The 27,318-nt window shown below is 36.4% G+C and overlaps 1 protein-coding gene across 5 annotated transcripts in view; it reads right to left on the bottom strand.

The window, feature by feature from the left end:
* Positions 1–27,318, bottom strand: part of LOC131547520 (receptor tyrosine-protein kinase erbB-4-like) — a 345,752-nt gene that overhangs the window by 35,501 nt on the left and 282,933 nt on the right. For 4 of the 5 annotated variants that reach the window (XM_058788156.1, XM_058788155.1, XM_058788152.1 and 1 more), the window contains 5 exons: positions 27,132–27,176; positions 18,067–18,199; positions 15,492–15,614; positions 14,490–14,588; positions 10,939–11,124 (listed from right to left, as the gene is read on the bottom strand). In XM_058788156.1, the coding sequence (XP_058644139.1) occupies positions 10,939–11,124; positions 14,490–14,588; positions 15,492–15,614; positions 18,067–18,199; positions 27,132–27,176 (586 nt within the window). The remainder of the gene's footprint in view (positions 1–10,938; positions 11,125–14,489; positions 14,589–15,491; positions 15,615–18,066; positions 18,200–27,131; positions 27,177–27,318) is intronic. The other variant, XM_058788153.1, reaches the window with a different exon arrangement.

The following is a 27,318-nucleotide window of genomic DNA, read 5'->3' as shown; positions in this document are numbered from 1 at the left end:
TTCTGATCAATTTGATTCATCCTTGCTGAATAAAAGTATTACACCAGTCACCACCTAATCATGACTGTTCAAGTTCTCTGTAGCAATGTTTATCAGCATATCTGTTTTTTTTTTCTTTTATAGTTCAAGAACGTGACACTAAACTCATCTGTAAGGCCATAAAGGCCTCTGCGTATGTATGGCTCTATCTGCTGATGTTCGCATGCCTGAAAGAAAAATAAAACAAACAAACAAAAAGCATTTTCTTCAGAAATGAGAAAAATGAGAGAAGGGAAAAGTCATTTTGCTTGAGGCGGCACAGCCACATCCATTCTTACGCTCCTTTAACTTAAAGCGCTATGCCAAGTGTGTGCGTGTTTTGTGTTACAGAGCAAAACCTCCTTCTAACAGCAAATGTCTGGCTTAGACTACACACGTACACACCAGAGAAACTGAGAAAATAGAAAAACAAGAGAGCGTAGGAGAAAGTTGCGAGATCATGCCAGACAGGTACTGTGTGAAATAGCTAAATGAAGATGATGCTAAAGAAAAAACAAAACAACACATTTTTAGCTCTAAGTTTTAAATATAGGAACAATTATGATACTTTGCAAATCATTTTCGGTGTATGGAAAAGAGCAGCTCAGACATTCTGCCTAAGATCTCCAATTTTATTACACAGAAGAGGGGAAATACAGGTTGGAACAACATGATGGCGAGTAAATGTTTTTTTTTTTTTTTGGATTCCTTTAAGCTCCAGTCTACTAATCATTAACTTTGTCCAGGCGTCTCTTGGGGTCTCATATTGGCTGTGCATATATCAGTTTATTTCCACCCATAAGCTCTCAAAGCACTGACTTAAAATTAATTAAAACCCTTATGAAACTGTAGCCCTGGTGGAAAACCTCAATAGCAAGTGTCAGTCAGAGATTGAGAAAGGTCTTGTATTTTCCCAGACATTTCTGCTCCAAATGTGCATCTGTGCTCCCAGCTGTCTGTCTGCGTGCGAGCGGCCAGTGAGCAGTCCGTGATACGCTCTGAACGCAGCCACATGGTTAGTCATCTTTTCTGTACACGCTAGAGCATAACAGATGGCTGCCCGTGGTAAATATGGCTAACTTGACCTGATGAAATAGCACAACAATCGATCCAAGTCATTATCGTCTCAAGCTAATTGCAGAGGCCTTGATGAAACGGCATGAGGAAAACCGTTTATATTCAGATTAGACGTTTAGATTTGCATTTGCAAATGACTCGCCTGTTTTTATTGCTCTTTAAGTCTGATAAAAGCAGTTATGAGTAATTTTCTCTTCCTGTCATTGCAATACAAATTCAACATCCTGTAGCAGGTGTGGCCAAGCTGAATTCAAAAGAGGTTCAAATTCTTAAAGTGATAGTTCACCCAAAAATGAAAATTCTGTCATTTTACTCACCTTCATGTCATTCCAAACCGGACTTTTCTTTCTTCTCCGAAACACAAAAGAAGATACTTTTAATGTATGGACAAATAACACAAATACATTTATCAAAATATCTTATTTTATGCTCCTAAGAAGAAAGTCTGAGAAATTATAAATGCTGACAGAATTGTCATTTTTGAGTGACGTGTTCCTTTAAATTGTGATTTACCCAACCCTGATATTACATAGTATATAATACAATGATTTTATAATAATACTGAATGAAATATATCTGATATATTATATTTCTCTTTCACTAAGCTTTTCACAGTGCATCTTGGGATTGCATTATCTACTAAGATTCAGTGCTATTTTAGCATAATTTATTAATTTAGCATTAATTTTAGCACTTTTTATGAATTTATTTTATTATAATTCAATTTTATTTTCATATTTTTAGTTAATTTAATTTTTTGTTTTGTTTTAGTTATTGTGATAATTTTGTTATATGTACTTGTTATGCTTTTGTCATATTTATTATTTAATTTATATTTATTTCAGTTAAATTAAATTTCAGTTTTTATTTCTTCCAGTATCAGTACCGTATTGACCCGAATATAAGACGATGTTTTTTCCTTGGAAATACATCTGAAAAACGCTTTAAATCTTATATTCAGGGTCTAGACTTTGACATGTCAATAATACACCCACAACAATAGGTGGCGCCAAAAACGCATAAAACGAGTGTGCCATGAAATATGTAATGCAATGTGTGTTGTAAAGATCGCGAATGAAAACAAATGAAAAAGAAAAGCTTACAGCAGCATGATCGTGACTGTCATGTTAGCTTGATGGGACCAAACTTCCTCTGTAAGTGATTTTAAAACATAAAACAGTACCCAGATTTGAAGACTACAATAAGATTTCACGTCTACTGATAATAACATTTTGATAGGCTACTATGAGTTGGATAGCCTAATTGTTATATAATTCAGATGGGCTACCTGTTATTTCAATGGTATATCAAAATTTTCCAATGTCATTGGTACATTTTACCAGTATTTACCATACTTTCAAAACAAAAATTAGAATTGGAAAAATATGCAATATGAAAATAATTTAAGAATAAATGTGTTTTACAGAGAGAGGAAAAACAACAACAACAACAAAAAAAAACAAGATTTGGTTTTCAAAAAGCCTTTTTCCAACAGGTACATCTGGAAAAAGTGGGGTCGTCTTATAATCAGGGTCGTCTTATATTCGGGACAATACGGTACTTTACACTTATTTCAGTTGCTAAGCAGCATTTCTAATTTTCATTTATTTTAAGTGTTTCATCTATTATTCATACCTCATTTTATTTGATTATATTTATATTAGGGGTGTCAACGTTAACGTTAACGCATGGGATTAATCAAAAAATTTTAACGCATTAATATTTTTTTAACGCAAATGAATCGCTTGATAAGGTTTGACACCAACTTCTTCCCGTCATCGCAGCACGGAAAGTTATCTATCATTGTGTGATGAGGGTACAGCGAACCAGTGTTGCCAGGGTAACGGCACAAGTGGGTTATTTTGAAAATACAGTCGCGGGAAAAATTACAGAGCCGTGGGTTGCGGTTTTCTGGGCTACTTTTATAATGTACCGCGGCCACCCAAAGTGTATTTAGACAAATTAAAATTAAAATAGATCCTTTTACTAATGTGTATTATACTTGGAATGTATCCCAGGCAACTTAAGAACGGAGAGGCGGTTAACATCACACACAACGTGAGTTTCAGCAGAGCATACTTGTTTACATACAAGGCTTTTAAACAGCAGAAATAAACATGTCAACAGCCACTATAGATTATATAAGATAATAAACACACAATTACGATAGATATGGTCTGTATGTGATTTTTTTGAGTTGAATGTGTACGTCTGAAATGCTAATTTTTGCAGCGATATAAAAGGCTATAAATAGCATATTTTAACAACAGTAAACAACCAAATTCCACATGTGATCGCAAAAGGAAGTTATTACAAACACTCGATGGTGGTTTGAAGTGAGTTCTGAGTAAAAGTGCACTATTAATCTCATAAATTGTGTTATGTAGCATGATGCTAATGTTAGCTCTAATGCACCTGTGGAACAAATCCAATTCTTCTTCATAATGCATTTTGTCATAATACTTCACGTAAGGTCGCAAGAAATGTTTTGTTGTATTTATTTAGAAATACTTTTGATAATAGTTGGGTAAATGTATGCTGGGATTGAAGCGATGTGGCTTGGTAAACATTTTATTGCCAGTATAAAGGCTGATAATGGCTGAATAAAAACTAAATAATAATAAGGATTATTGCTGCGTCCCAATTCGCATACTATCCGTCCTAAATAGTATTCGAAAAAAGAATCAGTCTGTCCCAATTCATAGTATGTTTAAAAAAGTATGCCAAAGATTCCCGGATGGTCTACTACTTCCGGTTAGAATTCGAAGTGCAGATCGATGCACACTCTAACGGCTAATATTGCCCACAACACATTGCGCTGTGGACGAGGATTCAATTAGAACTACAAACAAGCATAAAAGTGTTATAAACTACAAACATGGCAGATATGCGCGACCGACGGACAGGTAGAGAAAGGGATTTGAGTGATAAATAATCAGTGTCTAACCTGATGAGAAAATATTTATTTAAATGTTATCCACATTATATTTCATCTGCAGCAACACTGTGAACTTTTATAATGACACGTTTGGTCATTAACTTTGAAATACATCATTATGCAAACACATGAGCAGAGTTCTCAGCATGAAAGACCTGCGATGTGCTTCTGTATTTCTCTACAATACGGAAGGAAATCAAATTAAATGAAATGTGGATGATGTTAACTGTGACAAGATGATTGACAGGGCAGTTTAAACAGTTACAGGATGCACGTAACTAAGCAACAGAGCGTCTGTTAAAGACGCAGCTATGACGAAGTAGTATGTCCCAAAGCTTGCCTACTATTCTGCTACATACTCAAAAGTATGTACTTTTTCTTCACAAAAAGAGTACATACTTTTAGGGCATAGTATAAGTAGGCGAATTGGGACGCAGCATATGTCTCATACCTGGCGGAAGTGTGAAAGGTTCTGTTTCCTTAAACTAGTTTGACGTGCATTTCTTTATTTCAACACATTTACAAGTAAATCCTAGTATTTTAAATTTGTGATTAATCATGATTAATCACAGTCCATGACTATAATTAACGCGATTACATTTTTTAATCGATTTTACAGCACTAATTTATATTATACATTATCAATTATCAAAAATGTTTTTATTTGTTTTAGTTAATGATAATAACCCTGCTTAAGAATACATATGAGTGCTCCTATTATGCCTTAAAATGCTGTCTATGTAGGCAACCCACTAGTGTTTAGAACACAACAATAACAAGACACAACGTTCTTCCTTTCTTAGCTGATCATTAAACTCATCAAATGTTCAGCTCTTTAGAAAGTTGCAGCTGTTTTCTGTTTGCACGTCTCACGCTCACAGAAATTACGGGACAAACGACAGCTCCCTGTGCCTGTTCTTTCCCACCACAAACAACCAGAGAGATCCACCAAGGTCAAAGCAATTAAAGCTGCTCTGTTAGACAGGCGGTTTTGATATTCAGATAATTGAAAGTGAAGCCCCTGCTAAACTACTGGTGTCCTTTTAACTTCATCTCTAACACTGGCGAGTCGCTCTAGTGTCTGCAGGTCTACTGAGCTGAGAAATCCACCGTGTTCTCTGAGACCTGTGCTGTCTTCCCCTCTCTCTCTCTTGTTTAAAATTTCAGCAGCCCCACATAGAAAAAGAGCAGTATTGAGAAAGAGTGAGGAGAGGAAGAGGAAGGAGATGTGAGATGAATGACTGTGTGTGGGAGAATGACAAAATATATTTCATATGAATATTGGAAAAGATCTGTACGGATGGCCTTTAAAGTAAATTGCTTTGCATGCGTTTGTTTGTCTTGGGTTGGCAGCACTCAGAGGATCCTTTAAAGGTTCAATTCAAACAGAACAGCTCTAGGTGGTATGAGCCAACTGGGCTGACATATCCACAATGTTAAATCAGGGTTTAATTTAGCTAATTAGGTTACATTGTTCAGAAAAGGTGTAATTTCAAGACATCTTTAGATGTCTTACTCTACGGTCAATCCGTAGCTTATAATTAGCATGTTAGAAGCCAGACGATTGTCATCTCACCTTAAAACCATTGAATATCAAGCCTCTATTTAATTTCATCTATTGAAAATTCAATTGGCTTAGCTTCAGACATGAAGAATGGGATGATTCCAAGATTTCCTTGGATGAAATGAACCATGAAAGGATAAAAGGCATAATTGTTGACTCTGATGGTAATAGTATAACCATTGAACGTAATAAGAACCCTGAAACCTGCAATGAAATTTAACTGCAAACCACCCAGAGTGTATATACGTACACTTTCCAGTATATAAAGTTGTCTTCCTGTTGGCAGAACCATGTCAAGACTGTTTTCTCTGAGGAGGCAAGGAATTGGATGAGAAAATATCTTTAAAGACTTTAAATATCTGTGTTTTATATTTATTACATAACACATTTTTATACATTATTTAACGCATGTGGCAGTTGCCAAAGTGTATATATATATATATATATATATATATATACACACACAATTACTTTCAGTATAATTTACTATCATGTTTTATCATAATTATGTTCACAATGATCTGCAAATCAGCCAAAGTGGGGGGAAACTCAAACAAAGTGGGTCAAACTTGTAGAAATAGATGTATTAATTAAAAAGTAAAAAAATCAGACAACACTTCTAATTACTTGAAACTACTGTGATGTGTGTTTGTCCCTTTGGGGTTTGCCGTAGGAAGTATACTTTGCTGGATACTGACGGACAGTCGGCAGGGCCATTAACTCAGACACACACACAAAACGACTCTCTCTGATTCCTGAACGACTATGTAAATGAAGCTTTACATCTGAAAAATCAGTTCATGGGACGCAGCCTTAATGAGTGTGCAGGCATGTGTGAACGTTTTGCTGTTTCATGCTGTGTGTCTGTTGTTTGCCTGTGCTGTCACCTTTTGTGTGTCACAGTCTGTTTCCTTAACAATTACACCTCTAAGCTGCTTTCCTAAATGCCACTCGGAAAATATAGACTCTAGTGGTAAACATTCAAAACACAACGGCCAAATGTGTAATTACTGCATGAATGTTATGGTACAGTGCCTCACAATTAGTATTTGAGGGAAACTTCAGTCTTGCATGGCTGCAGATGGTTGTCATCTCCACAATGTTAATTTGAGAGATGATGCTGCTTTGTACTGCTCTACAAGATCTTTACTTGAAGGAAAGGCTGCCAACAGGAGGTGCAATGAAGAATTATATAAATAATTATTTATACGTGTTTTGCATTTTATGCCATTGTTTTCTAGCAATGGAGTTACATTGTTACATTACAGCTGTGTAATTTCCAGTTTGTAATTTTTTAAAGAACAAAATATCTGCAATAATATGTAAAGAAAATGTAAGTAAAAAAATTAAGTAAATAAATATTTTTCTTTATTTCTAACATTTTTATTTTTATACACGTTATCAAAAAAAAAAAAAAAAAAAGGGGGCATTTAATGGGTTTAACGGGCGTACAAATTGGTATTGGTTTTATTGTATGACATATGGTAGTGATGATTTCACTATTGAGATTTTGGATCTTTAACAACTCTAAATCAGTAAAATTCACTCAAAAATAAATTGTAGGCCTCTTTCATTTTAACTGAGCACTGATAGGAGCAGTGTATTATTTTGCTGGTCAACTTATCACTGCAGTGCCTATAACCTTTTCTCCAATAATAAGAAGAGTACTGGTGGTCTCGGGTTATCTCACAGGGCATCAAAATTTAACATTCACATGTCAGGCTTGTGTTGGCTCCTGAGGCAATTTATTTTAGATCTCTATTTTAGATCTCTACACCGATTCTGTTGCACATGCCATTGTGCAATTCATTAACAGAGCACATGTTGAATGTCAAGGAAATAAAGAAGTGCAAATGCTGGTTTAGTGCACCTCTGGCCAATCTCATCTCATTGCATTATTCATTTATCAATCTACTCAGAAAAATTACACTCATGCCTGATTATTTCATCAATAATCTATTGCATAAAGTGTGTTTTCTTTCACAGAAATGCCACTGACCTTCTGGCTGCCATTAACCTGTTGGGCGCTGTAACACAAACCATGGAAAATAGGCTTGTAGTCTTCCAGTACACTTTGAATTGCTCTCTCTCTCTTTATTTTATGTCTCTTTACCTCTTCTCTCGTTCTCTGTGTTACATTACAGTACCTTCTCCAGAAGAACAGTAGCGGTGTCAGGTTCCAGTAGTCATTACTCTGCAGGGCTCAACAATAAGAATGGCCTGTTGACCCAGGGCCAGTGAGAGAGAGTTCCAAGCCAGTGTTCGAGTCAGTGCTGTTTTCACTGAAAATTTCACATTCATCAATCTTGTACATCCATTTTTATGACTTAAACTATTATCTACTATTATTTTTTGGTGGTGCCATACAAAATCTTTGAAGGGCAGGTAAAAATGTAAAGTACTGGCCTGACAGGACAACATCCTTATGGTTGAGCCCTGAAGTTTGTAAGCACTTTTCAGTGGTTTGCATTGTAAGTATGAAGAAGACTGTTTTGTACACTGCAAGGGGAAGGACACATATATTCAAATACTTATAAAGAGGACAATGGACAATTCGCCATTGTCTCCAACAACTGTTTCCATTCCTGTTACCATACACGGAACTCCACAAACTCAAGTATTTCTCAAGTCCAATGCTCAAAACCTGATTGTGAAAGAGAGCATTTTCATTGTCTCTTTTCACTGTTTATTTGACGGTTTTTCTTTTCCTCTGGCCTCATTAGAAGAAGCCCCTCATAGGTGGCCTAAGACACACACACACACACACACACACACACACACTCACAAACACTGTTCCTGAGTATGGGTTTACATGTCAGAGGAGCTGCATGAAGATGGCACTGCAAAAACAACATGTTCTATGTCTGTAATAAGGTACTTGTAAATAATGTATATACCACGGTTTTGCTTCATCAATAATGTATAGACCACAACAAAACATAAGTTAAAAATGCAGTTTTCTTTTCAAAATGAGTTGTGTATAGTGTGTACAGCAACTGGCCAACTTTCTGCAAAGGATTAAAATAAATAGTATGTAGAACAAACAGTTTTAGAGACACTAAAGCCCTATTTCTCTGATAAAGATTAACTGCATCAACAATCACAGCAGCTGTTTACAATAAGGCTTAATATACTGTACATGTCCAAGAAATTGGCTCACTAAAATATCCCTCCATATTTTTGTATAATGCAGCAGTGAAAGGTTGGTTTAAGTTATTATTTTGAAGCCAGTAATTTAACACTATGAGTATATGAGGTGACATTTCTAAAGCCTTGGCTCATTTTACCCATTATCTTGAAAAGAACAGGGCAGACGCTGTCTGATTTTACTCCCACATCATAGTCTGCTCTTAGAAAAGCCTCTTATGAGGTGAGCCTAAAAACATAAATAATAACCTCCAATTGTATCACTTCAGGTTAACATTTCTCAAAAGTACTGTGCCTAAAATCTTAATTCCATACGGCTGATTTGGAAAGCGGTCATGTGGAGAGTGGTCATGTGAGTAGAGCAACAAAATGTCTGAATATCAACTAGCCTTCTAAAACTATGATTTAAATGCATGAGATTCATCTAAACAGCTGAATCAAACATTTAAGTGTATGCAGCACTGGCTTTTGTCTATTCATCTATTCAATACAAAGCTAAACTCACACCAGTAATGGTTGACGTGAACTTATTTTATGTATTTATAAGGGAAAGTATTTTAAAGTACACTCTCTGCATGTTACATCACTACGCTAGTAGGTGTTACTTGAGTGAGCAAATAATTCACAAACAATTTGTTCAAAAACACAGATTCATATTGAAATCACACAAGTTTATGAGTGAGTCACTGAATCATTCATTCAACCGATTTGTTTTAAGACACTGATTCATTCAGAAACACCACTAGATGTGCGATGGATATAAAGTAATAAGCAATGAAGCAATAAGCAAAAATCAGCAGAGCAATAATACAAAGTAACTGGCAATATTGAGTCTTAACTTCTTAATGCAATATTAGACTTGCAATTAATCTGAAACTTATGGCTATGCTCACCTGCAGCCTGTATATATAAGGCTTACACTACCGTTCAAAATCGTGGGGACTGTTTAATACTTTTATTGAGCCAGGACACATTAAACTGATCAAAAGTGACAGTACTGTCTTATAGGTATTTCATTGATTTACTTTCTATTTAAAATTTTATGCAAAAATGTTGTGTTTCTACAAAAATATTATGCTGCCCACAAAATGTTTTTTGAGAAACAAATGAGCATCTTGGAATGATTTCTGAAGGATCATGTGACACTGAAGACTGGAGTAATGCCTGCCCAAAATTCAGTTTTGCCATCAGACATAAATTACATTTTAAAATATATTTAAATAGAAAACAGTTAATTTAAATTATAACAATATTTCAAAATATTACAGTTTTTACTGTATTTTTTTATTAAATAGATGCAGTCTTGGTGACCGTAAGAGACCTCTTTAAAAAATATTTTTAAAGTCTTACCGACCCCAAACTTTAAAAAGGTAGTGTATGTACCCTCTTTTCATCTCTGTCTTTGTAAAATCATCAAACACCATTCGGGCTGCAAATACTTTATAAGTTTTAGTTGAAGTACATAGCAGTCACTGCTTTGACTGTCATGTCAACTACCACCTGCTGTGATGCAACTCCTGTATAACCTGGTGCATTCGCATTCAAGCCCTTTTTTCTTTGCTTTTAAGAATGTTTTGTAAACAATAACTCCTGAAATAGCTGCTTTGTTACTGTTGTGTTAAATCATTGTTTTTCAAACCCCCCACACAGAGTTAATATACTGTACAGTTCTGCATCTCAGAGGTGTCAGAACTTTTCCTCTCGAGTGACACAAAGCAAAGCTCCCAGTTACAATGTGGAGCTCAGATCAGACAGAGCGTGCATGTGTGCTGCTTATCTATCCCAGCAGCCTTTGAGGTGCTGCTGCTCTGAGATCATTCACATGCACTCCTAGTCTGGGAGAAACAGAGACGGGGAAATATGACCACCATTGGTGTGGGAGGAAGATAAATAGACTGGTACAGACAGCAGACGGGGTGGGGGTCCAAAATCAAAGAAATATGGCAAAACGATGCTCGCTGCATGACTGGGAGGAAAAGAGATTGAGCGAACATCTGAACAGTGTTTTAATGCAAGTTCACACAGCAGACAAAAAAACATGCAGGTCATTTCTTTCTACTTTAAGTCTCACATCTAAAGAAATTAATAGTGCTTTTGATAAAACATGAGCCATATCAAAGGCCACAAACAGATTAGATACATCCTGTAAGTGTGGTCTCCATGAGTAATGCTGAGTTCAATAGTTAAGTCTTACCTTGGCAATCTGAACACACCAGTTGAGCAGTAATTGGGAGCCAATGTTGTCTTTGTGCTCATGCACGTAGTCCAGCAGACAGCCGTGGGGCATGAGCTGAGTAACCAGCTGAATGGTGGGGCTCAGACACACACCCAGTAACCGCACCAGGTGAGGATGCTCCATGCTGGCCATGATCAAAGCCTCCTGGAGGGAACAAAACAGGAACTCAGAGTACAGGAAACAATCGATTGCGCAGGATGTAAATAAAACATTTTAAACTGTGTTCTTCTTTCAAGTAAACACATTCAATGAGCTAGTTATCTTAATGAATAATATATATATATATGACCCTTGACCACAAAACCAGTCATAAGCAGCACGGGTATATTTGTAGCAATAGCCAACAATACATTGAATGGGTCAAAATTATCGATCGAAATTAAACGAACATGTCAGTTTCATTGCTGTCTATGCAGGGTCAGAAAGCTCTCGGATTTCATCAAAAACATCTTAATTTGTGTTTCGAAGATGATCAAAGGTCTTACGGGTTTGGAAAGACACGAGGGTGAGTAATTAATGACAAAATTTTTATTTTTGGGTGAACTATCCACCCTTTAATATTATCAATGTTGAAAACAGTTGCGCTGTTTAAAATTCTTGTGGAAACCATGATGCGTTTTTTTCCAGGATTCTTTGATAAATTGAATCAAAACAACAGCATTTATTTTAAACAGTAATCTTTTGTCTTTGCTGTCACTTTTGGTCAATTTGATGCATCCTTGTTGAATAAAAGTATTAAAGGGGTCCTATTATGCTTTTTCACTTTTTGAATTTTAGTCAGTGTGTAGTGTGTATGTGTCAGTCCTCTGTCGTGTGTGTCATGTGTTCCCGCCTCTTGTGTCCATATTTGGTCTTGTTCCTGTCCTTGTTAAGTGTTATCATTAGTTAAGTCTTGTCCAGCTGTGTTTTAGTTATTATCAGTAATTGTCATGTGTATTTAGTTCCTGCCTGTTTAGTTAGTTTTCGTCTGGTCTACTCGTTAATCCCCCGGTGTTCCTGTCTGTGTGAACCTTGCCTTGTCTTGCCCTGTCCTGATGTCTTCATTAAAGACTATTATTTTGAAGTTACTCCTCGTCTGCGTGTTCGTCGTTCCTCCCTGCTGTGTGCACCGTGACAGTATGTTTGGGCATAAAAAGAACTACAAAGTTGCAAATCTCAAAGTCCACTCCATAGGGAGATATTTCCCTTTTCAAGAACTACAACGAACAGCTCGTTTGGACTACAAAGTTGTTTTCCTGTATTTGTGATATCACAAAGTGGTCCATTAGAATATCATTAAAATAAATCCCGCCTACGGAAATTCGAATGGTTGGCAGGTGGCGAGAACACTTGATTGAGACTGTCATCAGAAAATTTTGGATGTCATTTTCATTTCATCTTGTATGAAATGTCTGATAAAGCAGCGTTTGTGAGCGGAGCTCTGCTTTGTGTACAGCGTTACCGGGGAAACCTCGCTCTCTACTCCAACAGCGTCTCCCGCTGGCAGAGAATTAATTTGCATATATATGCCGCCACAAATAGTGCAACTCTGTGGGACTATGGTATAAATAAATTCAACCGTATAACAGTTTCACTGCAATTCATGTTATAACGTTAGAATTAAAGAACAATAAACATAATACATATTACCATTGCACTTATCTGTACATAGTAAATGCAGTTATTTTTAAGCTGTTGTTGACATCCTATCTAAAATGTGATTTAGTAAAAAAAACAAAAAAACAACAACAATAACGTTACCACTTTAATATGTCTTGCAATATCCGTGCGTGCAAAGGTTCTGCGCGATCCTCTTGTTCAATATTCTCGGGGTCTGAATTGATATGGCAATATTGACGAACTTGCTGTTTTGGCAAGGGGTGGGGCAGTACTGAAACACCGTCTAAGATGTTCGCCAATCACAACGCACTGGGACAGCTAACCAATCACAACACATTTCGTTTTTCGGAAGGTGGGCCTTCATCAAACCCAGAACTAATTGAGCCGTTTGTGCCAGGCTGGGGAGAAAGGTATTGTAATAATGTAAATTATGTGAAAAATAATGCGATTTTCGAACCACCAAGCATGAGAGCATGTTCTAGTACACCCCCAAAACAAAATCAAGACTTTGTAAAAGAGCATAGTAGGACTCCTTTAATTTAAGTGCCTTATATTTACCAAATGACAGGAAGTTTAAATTTCAATTTTCAAAAATGCACACATCTTACATTTACAAACAGATTCAGTGCAGACGATTTATCACAGATTGGTTCTGAAACACTTTTTGTCATGCATGTAAAAACACATACACAGCCATGACATCCCACTGAGATTCATCTGTGAAACAGCCCCATAGTTACAGTCTGCGAAATGAGTGTAGGATTTATTCGCTTTGTTTCACGACACTTGCATAAGCTGGAGGATCTACAAGGCAGTCTTATTACTCATAAATCACTAACACTGCACACTTACATGCTGAAATGACCATCTATTCTGAAAGAGTCATAGGTCTATTTCAGTTGCTTTCAGTACAATATGATCAAGCAGTCTAGTAAAAAATTTGAAATGTGTGTGAAGCATTTCACTAAACGAGAGCACATTTACGATCCTAATTCCAGTTTATATCCAACATTTTCAACCTGTGGTCCAAACAAAAGATGGCACAGGGTATAAAAGTATCAGGGACTAAGAAAATACAGAACCTAAAAAATACATATAATTTCCACAAACAGCTAAGGGGATAATTCAGAAATAATATCCAAACCTTGGGCCATAAGGTTATATTATTGCAATAAAAGATGCCTCTGCCATTAATATGATTTCAGGCCTTGGAGGGATCCTCTTACGTTTGTTTGAACATTTTAAAAACTAAAACAGTGTGTAACACACATCCAATATTCGCAAACACACACACACACAAACCCATTATCTGAGCACTACATAAAATTACACACTTGACAGTTATATAATGAGCATTCAAGCTCGTGCTATTCTCCAGCTGCTGAGATGATTGCGTACACGCACACTGCTCACCCAATCAACAGCGGGGGTCAGCATCTACATGTCTGATCCGCCTTCATGTGCTTCTGTGGTTTGAGCGCAGTATGAGTGGATCTGTTCATCTGCAAACCCCTAAGAATTTTCTGAAAGTGGAATGCCCATTAACACTGATGAATTGTGGGAAATACCTTACATGGGGGAGTCATGGAGAGACCACTCTAACACATGTACATCTGCACAGATATCTCACTCAAGACAAATACATGTGGAGCTCAGATCAAAACGGAGCCGCATCTACACGCAAGTGAGCAAACGTGAACATGCTCGCAGAAATAACCTGTTTTAGATTGCACTCATCATGGGTGTGAAAGGCCTTTGGTAAGTGTTTCATAGTACTTGCATCATCTAAGAGGACGGGCCAATTTGAGGTTTACATGCATTTTTCCTTTTGAACTACTAAAGAGCTGAATATTCGCTTAGTGGAATTACACAAACTACAGCTGCAAGCCTTGCAACAGAGTGACACTCACATCCATGAACTCTACATTGGCTTTGGGGCCCGTCGCCTCGTTCAAGATCTTTATGGCAACGGGAATCTTCACAGTCTCGCCCTCAGGTACCCAGATGCCCTGAAATCACAAAAATATATATTTCTTAGAGGGAATTGGGTGGAAATTTACTTTTTATTTTTTACTGAAGAAAATGTGAATGTTAGTGCAAAACTCATGCAAAACTCATCAAAGGTTTTCTGTCGTGTTCCTAATACATTGCTAAGGTGTTCTTGGTGGCTGTTAGGGTGATTTGGATGGTTGGCTGTTAGTGGTTTAAAAAAGCCTACCTTCAAATATCTCCTTCAAAGTAAGTCTGTTTGATTTTTTCCATTTGTTTTTGATTTGAAGTGCACTACAGATCAAATGTTTTGGGTTGGTAAAATTGTTTTTAATGTTTTTGAAAGAAGTCTCTAATGCTAACCAAGGCTGCATTTATCAGGGTTATTATTTATCAGGGTAACTAAAAAATAAAAATTATTATTTTTATTAATTAACAACAACATTATTTCAGCTAGTTGCCAAAGCACAATTTCTCATTTTAATTTAGTTTAACTTGATGTACTAAAACAACTAAAAGTTAAAAAAAGAAAAGAAAAATAAACTATACACAGACATGTATAAAAATTTATAAAACAAACTACAACTGTATCTCAGAGATACTAAAATAACACTGACATTTATTTGTTAGATACAGCAGTATTGTGAAATATTATTACAATTAAAAATGCTCATTTTTTTCATGTTTGAAAATTTGAAAAAAATATTCATTTCCAACCAATAAACAAATAAATAAATCTTACTGAAACCAAACTTTTGAATGATAATGTTTCATGTCCATGTGTGCAAAAATTCAACAACTAGTGTTAAGAATTTTTATAAACCCCAACAAATACACGAGCAACTGTAACCATGCTGTCCTTAGCAAAATATATGGTCTGCACAAATATGAAGTTCCCTCTATATCCACTTTGATGTCATTACCTTGTAAACGGTGCCGAATGCCCCAGCTCCCAGGATCTTCACCCGTTTCAGCTCAGTCTCTTTCAGAATGCGCAATTGGGCTTGGTTCGGGGCCGCACCGCTGGGCGTCAGAGGCTCCACCAACTGAGACACAAAAAGCAAAGGTAGGGAGATGCCATCAGAGATGCTACAATCAATCTGGGCAATCAATGAACGTTTGGCCCTAACTCAAATAAATTGAAGAGCACAGACCATAGTGTATGAATTCCCTGTAATTTATTTAGTCTTTCTGTGTCATTATGTAGCGCATATCAGAGTTTGGGAGTTCAATCAATGCATAAAAACCCCTGGCGATAAAGGAACTATTGAAATGCGACGAGAGAGAGGGGGACAGAGATAAGAGGAAAAAGCAAAGAGAGAAGATACAGGAAAGAAAGACAGAAAGAGAGAAGGTTAACCTGATAAAAATATGAACGGAGAGAGTGTGTAGGAGAGAGATTGGGAAGCGCAAGAGAGAATGAGAGATAGAGAGAATGCGTAAATCAGCCGTTCTATCGACCCTTTGCGGTGTCCCCCGGCTCATCACAGCCGCCTGATTAAAAAACAATAGCGCTTCTTCATTTAAATGGGATTGTAAATCAGGAGCCTGGACACAGAAGGCGGAGGAGAGCCAGGGGAGGACGAGCTGTGATCTGGGGAGCTGTCCGCTGCTGGCGGTGCTGAAACACAGATCAGGAACTATCCGTTGTCCTGAAATCTTGGTGGCATTGTAGTGCTCCAACGCAATATGAATTTATAGTAATGGGAACACCCTATTCTGGTGAAAATGGAGATTTGGGAATATTCAAGACCAAATGGGTTACTGGCATACATGATGTCCATTTTCGCACACGAACACGCACACACACACACACACACACACACACACACACACACACACACACACACACACACACACACACGTGCTTCCTTATGTGGCATGCGTGGGTCTGCTCCAGATTATACTTTAGAGTGTCTGAGGAGAGCGTTATACTCTCCATTCAAAGCCTGAGGCCATACGGATATATGCATGCATGAAGAGGAGGGGTCAGAACCTTCGGGCACAGGAACGCGGGATCCTTGCGCAACCTGCACTCTTATGAACCCTCCACCCACACTGTGATATGAAAAATAAACTAAGATATCAGGGGGATGGATAGAAAGAGAATGAGTTAACGAAAAGACAGTAAGCATTAAGAGGAAAAAAATAAGCCGCAAGTGAGGCCATCATCACACTATCAAGGACACGATTTTTCATTAATGTTTATTTAATTAACATACACAATCACTTTAAAAAGGTCCAAAGAGATGCTATTATCCCAATATGAAAAATAAACTACAATATTAGGAGGATGGATAGAAAGATAAAGAGTAAACGAAAAGGAAAGACAGTCAGCATTAAGAGGGAAAAAAGGCCATAAGTGAAGCCATCAGCACATTAGCAAGGACACAATTTTTCATTAATGTTTATTAAATTAACACATACAATTACTTTTAAAAAGGTCCAAAGAAAGGCTATTATCCTCAGCACTGGAATAAATTCAGGTTGAATGTTCATGAGGTTCATAATAATCAAAAGCATACTGAGTGAGGTAGTTTTAACTGTCCATATAACTTTTATTAAGCTGCAGTATGCTCGGTTATTGAATCTTAATTAACTGGCATTTTCCATGAATAGGTTACAAATAAGGGCCTGAAAGACAATTGAGTTTTTTTTCTTCAACAAAAGGACATTTAAAGGAAGTAGTTAACCTTCATAAAATGAGGGCAACAACCTCGGGAGGTCAAACTAAATATATGAACTGTTTTCTATTTTACTTTCTATTCATTTTATAAAAAAAGTTTCATAAAAAAGTTGAGACATTAAAATACAGTTTAATACCTTGATTTGTCAATTTTGCTCTTTTGTCAATTAAAATTATATTAAAATATAAATATTAAGCTTTTGATAATTAAATGCAAATAGCTGAATATCAATCCACAGATTTTGTAAGAGGTTTATCAAACTTGTTATATAGGTCTTTTAACCAAAAACAAGTGGTGCCTTTACAGCTTTAAAACAAAGTGTACCATATTCATGAAACCAACTGCATCATATAGTAGTACACTAAATCCTACTGTAATGTGTTTTTTCTTTCCCTGTTAACCTCATGTGTGGTATACAGAAATAAAAAACTGGTCTAAATATGATCTGGAAAGGTGGAGTGAGGCTCATAAAATGCCTTGTGTAAAGCAAGCAAAATACAATGACTAGACCAGCATAGGTTCCTTTTTCAACTTATGAAACACTAAATTTAATCAGGAAATGACCTCCTCTTGCTGGTGGGTACTTCCTCTCAAGGAACCATCTCAAGAGACATACAGAGTGCCATGGGTCATAATTGCTTCTCTGGTTTCTTGTTCTGTTTCTGATTTGCTCTCAAGTTCCTTCGGGTTTTCAGGCCCCATGGAATTGTCTGAGAGAACAGTGTTTAGGATGTTTTCTGTCTGTTTTCTGAATCCAAGCTTGAACAAAAAAATAGTAAAAAAAACAGGAAAAGAAGATGGACTGTCTAACCTCAGTCTCCAAGAAGCGTCTCAAGGCTCTCTTCTTCTTGATGCTTTTCCTCCTCACTGATATGGCAACACTCAGGCCCACGATGATCACCACAAACAATCCTCCAATAACCCCAGCCGCAATGAGGGGAGTCCTGAGGGAAACACATGGGAGAAAACAAACATTAGCCACATGCAATAACAATAAAGTACTAGGTAATTGGTCCCATAACACCATAAACCAGTGCTTCTTAACTGATTCTGCGTCATGACCAAGATGTTTTAACATCAGACTTCCTTAAAATTAAACATGGGAATGTATAAATAAATACAAAAACATGAATTTATTTATGTAATTATTTACACTACCAGTCAAAAGTTTAATGTTTTTGAAAGAAATATCTTATGCTCTCAAAGGTATAATATCCAGTGAAAACAGTAAAATTATTGCAATTTAAAAGAACAGTATTTTAATTAGTGCTGTCAAACGATTAATCGCGATTAACCACATCCAAAATAAAAGTTTCTATTTACACAATATATGTGTGTATACTGTGTATATTTATTATGTATATATAAATACAAACACATGCATGTATATATTTAAGAAACTATGTTGTTTATATATTAAATATATTTATTTATAATATAAAATATAAGTATATGAATATATAAACATGTAAATATTTTACTATATATATATATATATATATATATATATATATATATATATATATATATATATACACACACATACATATTTAATATATATATATATATACACACATACATAATAAATATACACAGTACACACATATATATATATATATATATATATATATATATATATATATATATATATATATATATGTATGTAAACAAAACTTTTATTTTGGATTTGATTAATCGCGATTAATCGCTTGACAGCACTAGTTTTAATATATTATAAAATGTGTTTGTGTGATGACAAGGGTGAATTTTTAGCAGCCATTATTCCAGTCTTCAGTATCACATGATCCTTCAGAAATCATTTTAACCCTTTGATGCACTACATGGGTCTAAAATGATGTTTATTTTTCCTCTCTTCACTTTATATTAAAAAAAAACCCATAGAGGAACCTTTGATTATTTGCTATTTTTTTCAAGTAGGAACATATTTACTGCAGAAAACTATTCACCTGCCCCACATTTCACAACTCAACATGGCTGCTTTTGTATAATTGATGCATTTATTCTTATTTTATAATTTATTGCCACAGAAAATATTTGATATACTGTGGAAGATAACTGGATATAATATTTGAATGTTAAGCTAAGGTTACCTTGACCTTGAAATGTCCAATACTATCTAGCTTGTTTTTGACATACAGGTGCATCTCAATAAATTAGAATGTCATGGAAAAGTTCATTTATTTCAGTAATTCAACTCAAATAGTGAAACTTGTGTATTAAATAAATTCAATGCACACAGACTGAAGTAGTTTAAGTCTTTGGTTCTTTTAATTGTGATGATTTTGGCTCACATTTAACAAAAACCCACCAATTCACTATCTCAACAAATTAGAATACTTCATAAGACCAATAAAAAAAACATTTTTAGTGAATTGTCGGCCTTCTGGAAAGTATGTTCATTTACTGTATATGTACTCAATACTCGGTAGGGGCTCCTTTTGATTTAATTACTGCCTCAATTCGGCGTGGCATGGAGGTGATCAGTTTGTGGCACTGCTGAGGTGGTATGGAAGCCCAGGTTTCTTTGACAGTAGCCTTCAGCTCATCTGCATTTTTTGGTCTCTTGTTTCTCATTTTCCTCTTGACAATACCCCATAGATTTTCTATGGGGTTCAGGTCTGGTGAGTTTGCTGGCCAGTCAAGCACACCATGGTCATTTAACCAACTTTTGGTGCTTTTGGCAGTGTGGGCATGAGCCAAATCCTGCTGGAAAATGAAATCAGCATCTTTAAAAAACTGGTCAGCAGAAGGAAGCATGAAGTGCTCCAAAATTTCTTGGTAAACGGGTGCAGTGACTTTGGTTTTCAAAAAACACAATGGACCAACACCAGCAGATGACATTGCACCCCAAATCATCACACACTGTGAAAACTTAACAATGGACTTCAAGCAACTTGGGCTATGAACTTCTCTACCCTTCCTCCAGACTCTAGGACCTTGGTTTCCAAATGAAATACAAAACTTGCTCTCATCTGAAAAGAGGACTTTGGACCACTGGGCAACAGTCCAGTTCTTCTTCTCCTTAGCCCAGGTAAGACGCCTCTGACGTTGTCTGTGGTTCAGGAGTGGCTTAATAAGAGGAATACGACAACTGTAGCCAAATACCTTGGCGCGTCTGTGTGTGGTGCTCTTGATGCCTTGACCCCAGCCTCAGTCCATTCCTTGTGAAGTTCACCCAAATTCTTGAATCGATTTTGCTTGACAATCCTCATAAGGCTGCGGTTCTCTCGGTTGGTTGTGCATCTTTTTCTTCCACACTTTTTCCTTCCACTCAACTTTCTGTTAACATGCTTGGATACAGCACTCTGTGAACAGCCAGCTTCTTTGGTAATGAATGTTTGTGGCTAACCCTCCTTGTGAAGGGTGTCAATGATTGTCTTCTGGACAGCTGTCAGATCAGCAGTCTTCCCCATGATTGTGTAGCCTAGTGAACCAAACTAAGAGACCATTTTGAAGGCTCAGGAAACCTTTACAGGTGTTTTGAGTTGATTAGCTGATTGGCATGTCACCATATTCTAATTTGTTGAGATAGTGAATTGGTGGGTTTTTGTTAAATGTGAGCCAAAATCATCACAATTAAAAGAACCAAAGACTTAAACTACTTCAGTCTGTGTGCATTGAATTTATTTAATACACGAGTTTTACAATTTGAGTTGAATTACTGAAATAAATGAACTTTTCCACGATATTCTAATTCATTGAGATGCACCTGTATTCTATTTTAGCTAACTAATGTTAGCTAGGTCAACAAAATAATAGTCAAAATAATATATTATATACAAGTATATATCATTGCTGTCAGGCAGAAACATTGCATCTCCATATTTCATCATTTTTATTTTTTGTCATAAATAAGTGCTAATGGTCACCCTTTATGTCTGTCAGTGTTTCTGAAAAGTAATGGTTTTGGACATACAAGGTTTCTGTCTGACAGCGACAATATATAATTAGGAAATACATGATCAACTGCTTGTTGTGCACTCGTTATCTAGAGTGTTAGTATGGCTGACCCAGACATGCTAGATTAACGGCTGACATGTTTGTAGAGATGCTACATGATGAGGGAGATCAGACAATTCTTAGTCCTGATTCAGAGTCTGAAATATCTGATGCTGATGACCTAGACCAGTGGTTTTCAAACCCTGGGTCGCGACCCTCAGGTGGGTCACCAGACTTAAAAAATGGGTCGCCAGCATGATTTAAGGAAAACGTATGTAACCAAGTTCAAGACTCAGGAAAGAAGCGACTAAATAACATAAACAACAAAACGAAAGTAACCGGCAGCCACCTCAGGTCAGAATCAAATGTGTATTTGTGTTTGCGCTCTGTTTTTGCAGTGTTTTACATTGTAGCAAATCAGAGACATATCTGTTGATTTCTATAATGCAGTGGCCAATCAGAGGAGCTTTAGTGAGTCAGAATCCACTCACCGTTCAGAACGCGAGTGTTATTGTTCAGTCCAGAGTTATGGAAGCTCGCGACGCGAATCCTCTGATTATAATGAACAAAATGTAGGTGATGTAAATAAGAGATTAATTGTGCTGTGTTGACAGATTCATTGATTATAGCGGAATTAGAGTTTGCGATAAACTGAAATGAGTGACAGCTTTTTAAGGAAGCACACTTTGCGCGCTTTCTTTGCTGTATATAGTCTATTCGCCATTCAGAATTCGAATAAAAGTTTAGTTTTTCATGTTGCTAAGAGGACCAATGTGGCTTACTTGCAACAAACTTTCGGAAGGGACGTCCGCATATTGCGTCTGTAAGCGCAGTTGTCTTTCCTCCCTTTCTTCTTTCTTTTCTAATATATATATATATATATATATATATATATATATATATATATATATATATATATATATATATATATATTAGAAAGAATATACTGTATATGGGTCGCATCAATTTAAAAAGAAAAAATAGGGTCGCTCTGAAAAAAGTTTGAAAACCACTGACCTAGACTATATGTCTAAATCTGGAGTTGTGGATGTAAATCCAGATCTCCTAGATGAAGAAGACTCTGTGATGACCTTGTGGACTTATCTGATGAGTCCTCTGAAGAGGAAACTCAGACCCAGTCCAATAGATTGAGTAAAAATGGTTTGCACCTACTCATGTAAACAGAGAACACGGAGGTGGCCCATGGTGCTATGATGCAATGTGCTGGATGTTACCACCCTCAATGCCTACACCAGGGGCAGCCAATGTTGGTCCTGGAGAGCCACAGTCCTGCAGACTTCAGCTCCAACCCTAATCAAACACACCTGAACAAGCTAATCTAGGTCTAAGGGTTACTGGAAAGCTAGAGGCAGGTGAGTTTTTATCAAGGTTGAAGCAAAACTCTGCAGGGCTGTGGCTCTCCAGAACAGATGCTGACCACCCCTGGCCTACACCAACTTCATTGAACAATACCCTGATTACATAGTTGATGTAGTAACACAAACCCTAGGGAAAAAACTAAATATTAATTTAAATAATATAACTAAATTAATATTTATATTATAAATAATTAACTAAATATTTTGAATATTCATAGATCATGGAATTTATAGATCATGGAATATTAAATGCTGAAATAAACTGATTTCAAAAGATAAAACACAGGAAATGAATACGGGTCATTTTAGACCCATGTTGTGCATTAGAAGGGGTTTTCATAGCATGTGCATCAAAGGGTTCATTATTATAATAAATATTCAAATAGAAAACTGGTACTTAAGTTGTATTAATATTTCACAATATTACAATTTTTACTGTATTTTAGATCAAATAAATGCAGTTTTGGTGAGACATCTTTCAAAAAACAAATATCATTCAAATTTTTTGACCAGTGTATTTACTTATTTATTAATTATTTACTAAATTGAACATTTTCAGAAAAACTCAACAGACTTGTCTGTATAGTTGAGAGCCACTGACACATACTATAGGTGAACAAAATAGCAGAACAGATCAGTAGAGAAAGCCATCAGAAAAGGAGGCTGAGAATTGCCAATATCCCATAAATGAGCAGGAACCTGAACAAAGCCTTCCTCTCAGACAGAAAGGAGATATTTGGTTGGATGTGTCTGCAAAAAGCCTTCCCAACTGCTGTCATCTTGCATCAGCCTTCTCTGGGCTGCACTTTGAGCTTTCAGTTTGAATCTCTATCTGAAAGTGTCCCCTTAGCATTAATGAAAGGCCTAATTCAGTTAGCATGGAAGAAGGCAGCACTAAATCAGCACTGACTGCATACAATACACAGCTCATGCTGTCCTATTATAGGCCTTTCATTAAGATCCAACTCTTCAGACTGCCAATCTTACTTTCTAATTGTCTCTGCACCTCTTTATCCTTATTCCAAACATCATGTATATATAGAGTCAGAAGGATGGGACATAAAATGCCCCAGGCCCCAAGTATAAAGTCTTGATTTTAGTTTTACAGAGAGAAAAAAAAAAAAAGATGTAAGCTGTACAGTATACACACAGAATGTGCTTATGTTCCAACTGTGCTATTTTTATTTTTGTTTTTTTTAATCTTTATTTGTCTAGATAAACACACATTAGATGGGCATCTTTGGCATTTTACATCTCAAAGTTGGATCCGACATTGCATTTTTAAATATCACATTAAATGCAAAATAACTACATTTTTATGCAGGCACAGAATGTTTCTGATTGGCTAGAAAAGTGCAGACTAGTCCAATTTTATTTATTTATTTTGCGCTTTACAGAATAATAATTTCTCAAGGCACTTATTTCAGTGATATCTGACAGGTTGTAGAACATTTTTTTTTATTCAATAAAACAAACCACTTACAGCACATTTAATATCTTAATTACGGCAGACTGGCAATAAGCCTGGGCTTAAAATGCATCTTGGGACCCTTCCGTTTTATTCGATTCTGTTGTGCTTGTCCAGTTGCTTCCTGTGTGTATAGCCCAGTAAGGAAGGGTTTAGTGCCTTCAAACAAGGTGTTTGTGTTTGGTCTTCCCCTCTGTATAAATTTAGAACTGTAAGTTTGTAGAATGGAAATGAAATCCCACACAATCAGGCGAGGACAGTGAAGCATTGCCCAGGCATGACGAGCGATAGACTGCTAGATTATCTCTGGGCGAGATGAGAATCTCTCCCGTTAATTCGATATTGATCTGCAGTCACAATACAAAGCTTATGAGCCACGGAGACCATAGCCGAGTGCATACCATCACCCTCTGAAGCCTGTGCGAGTGTATAGATCCCACATGCGTGAGGGAGCTTCTCTCGCACTGACAATGAGCAGGCAATTATGTTGATGCTGCATTGCTGTCAGCACGTAGCGTGGCACTGCCGTATATTGCAGGGGAAGGAGGACAGGATGTCTGACATCTTGTTTTATGTAACCTGCCATGTCTTTTCCAAATGTGCAAGAGAGAGTCTGGAGAGGAACACTTAGAATACACATTACAGAGAGCTTAAACTGGGATTTTTGAAGGTCTGGTGGTGATTCTGATGTCCTAGACATGATAAGACATAACCCACCCATCCCACTTATGTGGAATTGTATTATATTAGACAGAAGAAAAAAAATACATAAATAATTTAATAATGTAATATAAACTCTCTCTCTCTCTCTCTCTCTCTCTCTCTATATATAATTTTTTAAAAGATATAAATAATATACAACCATTTGAAAGTGTGATGTCAGTGAGTTTTTTTTATTTTTATAAATTAATACTTTTATTCAGTAAGGATGGATTATACTGATTAAAAGAGAAAGTAAAGCCATTTCAAATTTCTATTTCAAATAAATGCTGTTCTTTTGAACCTTATATTTGTCAAAAATTCTGAAAAAGGTATCACTGTTCCCACAAAAAATATTAGGCAACACAACTGATTTCGACATCGATAATAATTAGGAATGATTCTTAAGTACCAAATCAGCATATTAGAATAACTTCTGAAGGATCGTATGACACTGCAGATTTAAGTTATGGCTGCTGAAAATTCAGCTTTGCTATCACAGAATTAATTACATTTTAAAATGTATCAAAACAGAAAAACAGTTATTTTAAATTGCAATAATATTTCACAATATTAATGTATTTTTGATCAAATCAATGCAGCCTTGGCCAATATAAGAGACTTTTGAATTGATAATGTATGTTGGCAATCTTTTGTGACAGCACACTAGCTAGCAGTACATATTTAATAATACTAATAATAATATTATTATAAGACATCATCTTTATCTGACTCCACATGTCGTTGTGAATGTTGGCTACCACTCGCCTCTCGCTTCTCACCTAGTCCACACTAGAGATATTCACCTCTCCCCTGAGCTTGTTTGGTCTCCAAGGATAGCATTGTGTTTTATCAGGATTACTCCCTGCAGCCTTTACTCTGATAGTCTGTCCAAACAAGCAGCATACACTCTTGTTCTATAACACACTATTAGGACAGGACAGAACTGTGTATGTAAGAGAGAAATCAAATAGTCTTCATATAAAGCCTGGTCCACATTACAACTCATTCTGGCCAAAAATCAACATTAGAAGTGCTCAATGAAGAACCTCTAAACAAGACTTCATATCCCAGGGGACATAAATGTGTGTGCCCTGTCTGCAAGCATCTAAAGAGAGCCAATCAGACTGAAGCTTGTGAGAAGATTTTGCCCTAGTTGTTTTCAATATGCATCAAGTAGTCCGTGAACCGTTTGTGGTTGTGACGTCTGAAGCCGAGACAAATGATTTCTAGCTTCGGCTTCTCTGCCCTGCCAGGACTGTGTGTAACATAATGGCAGATCTGAAACAGCAAACGCATTTGCTCTGAGCAGTTAATGGTATTTTGTTCCAGCTCTCCCATGAGAGCAAAAGAAAGTGATATCAATTTATCAAATATGCCATGAAGCAAATGTGTGCGCACACACACACGCGCAGGCCTCACAGCAGCACATTAATCACAGAACTGTGGCCTGGTCATTATATAACTTTCCTTTTCCCCATCTCGCGTTCTTGTGCTAAAGCAGAGCTGTATGTTGAAAGGCAGCTGGCGTTAAAACAATGAACCGTGTGTGTTGATGTCATCAGTGCAGGAATGAGCCAATCAGATGCAGCTGGGTTTGACAAAACGAGAGCGCTATACTGTACAGTGGGAAAGTGCTAGTTAAATTCCTCTATTTTATGAGCTTTTCTCATTCAATGTAACAATGTTTGAATAAAAACATGATCAAAATCACAAATTTACTTTTTAAGTGTCACCTAAAAATTTAAATTAAACATTAAATTAGCTATTAAATATTAAAATTACAATTATTTCTATAAGTGCTTTTCTTTGCAACTTTTGAAATTATTTTTTTCATTTCATTTTTCCAATGTAGTCTTAGACATTTGCTTGTGTATAGAAGCCTTGCAACTGAATTACTGCTATGACATAACTGTGTGTGGTGTCAAGGATCTCCAGACACAGTGATTCTCTATTGATGCCAGTGTGACTAGAATCAAGTGCTGGACATTGGGCAGAACACCAAAATAGATGACATGAATAAATGATGGCTTAAGGGAGGCCAAGCGAGACAGAAAATAAAGATGAGAGAGAAACTGGTGCCAAGATTCTGACCTTGCAAACCTTCTGACAGTGGAAGTCACTGTGTATGCGTAGTATTATGTGTATATGTGTGAGAAAGTAGTGCTGCTACGGGACATCATTGATTTTCGAGTTTAGATTTGTACTAAGTAAAATGAAAATGATTTTATATTAAAAATGCGTGTTGTTGGAGTCACGGGTGACACTAGTTCAACTCCCGACTCCTGGTCATTTGTTGGTTTTCCACCCCTCTCTACCCAATGTTTCTTTTCTGTTAAAACACTCAAATATATATAAAAATGTGTGTACCTGTCCATCATGCCAATGCAGTCTTGCAGACGAGGTCCTGTGCATCTGAAATGATAAAGAATATGAATGAACATAAAACATAAAATAAATAAACATATAAGACAGCTACACACTCACACACACATTTACTTAGCTATCTAAATGGGGTCATTCCATAGACTTATATTGTCTTTATATACAGCTAGTT

Source organism: Onychostoma macrolepis, chromosome 09 (assembly GCF_012432095.1).
Source record: "Onychostoma macrolepis isolate SWU-2019 chromosome 09, ASM1243209v1, whole genome shotgun sequence".
NCBI lineage: Eukaryota > Metazoa > Chordata > Actinopteri > Cypriniformes > Cyprinidae > Onychostoma > Onychostoma macrolepis.
The sequence above is the reverse complement of the archived record's forward strand: the minus strand, read 5'-3'. Positions and strand labels throughout refer to the sequence as shown.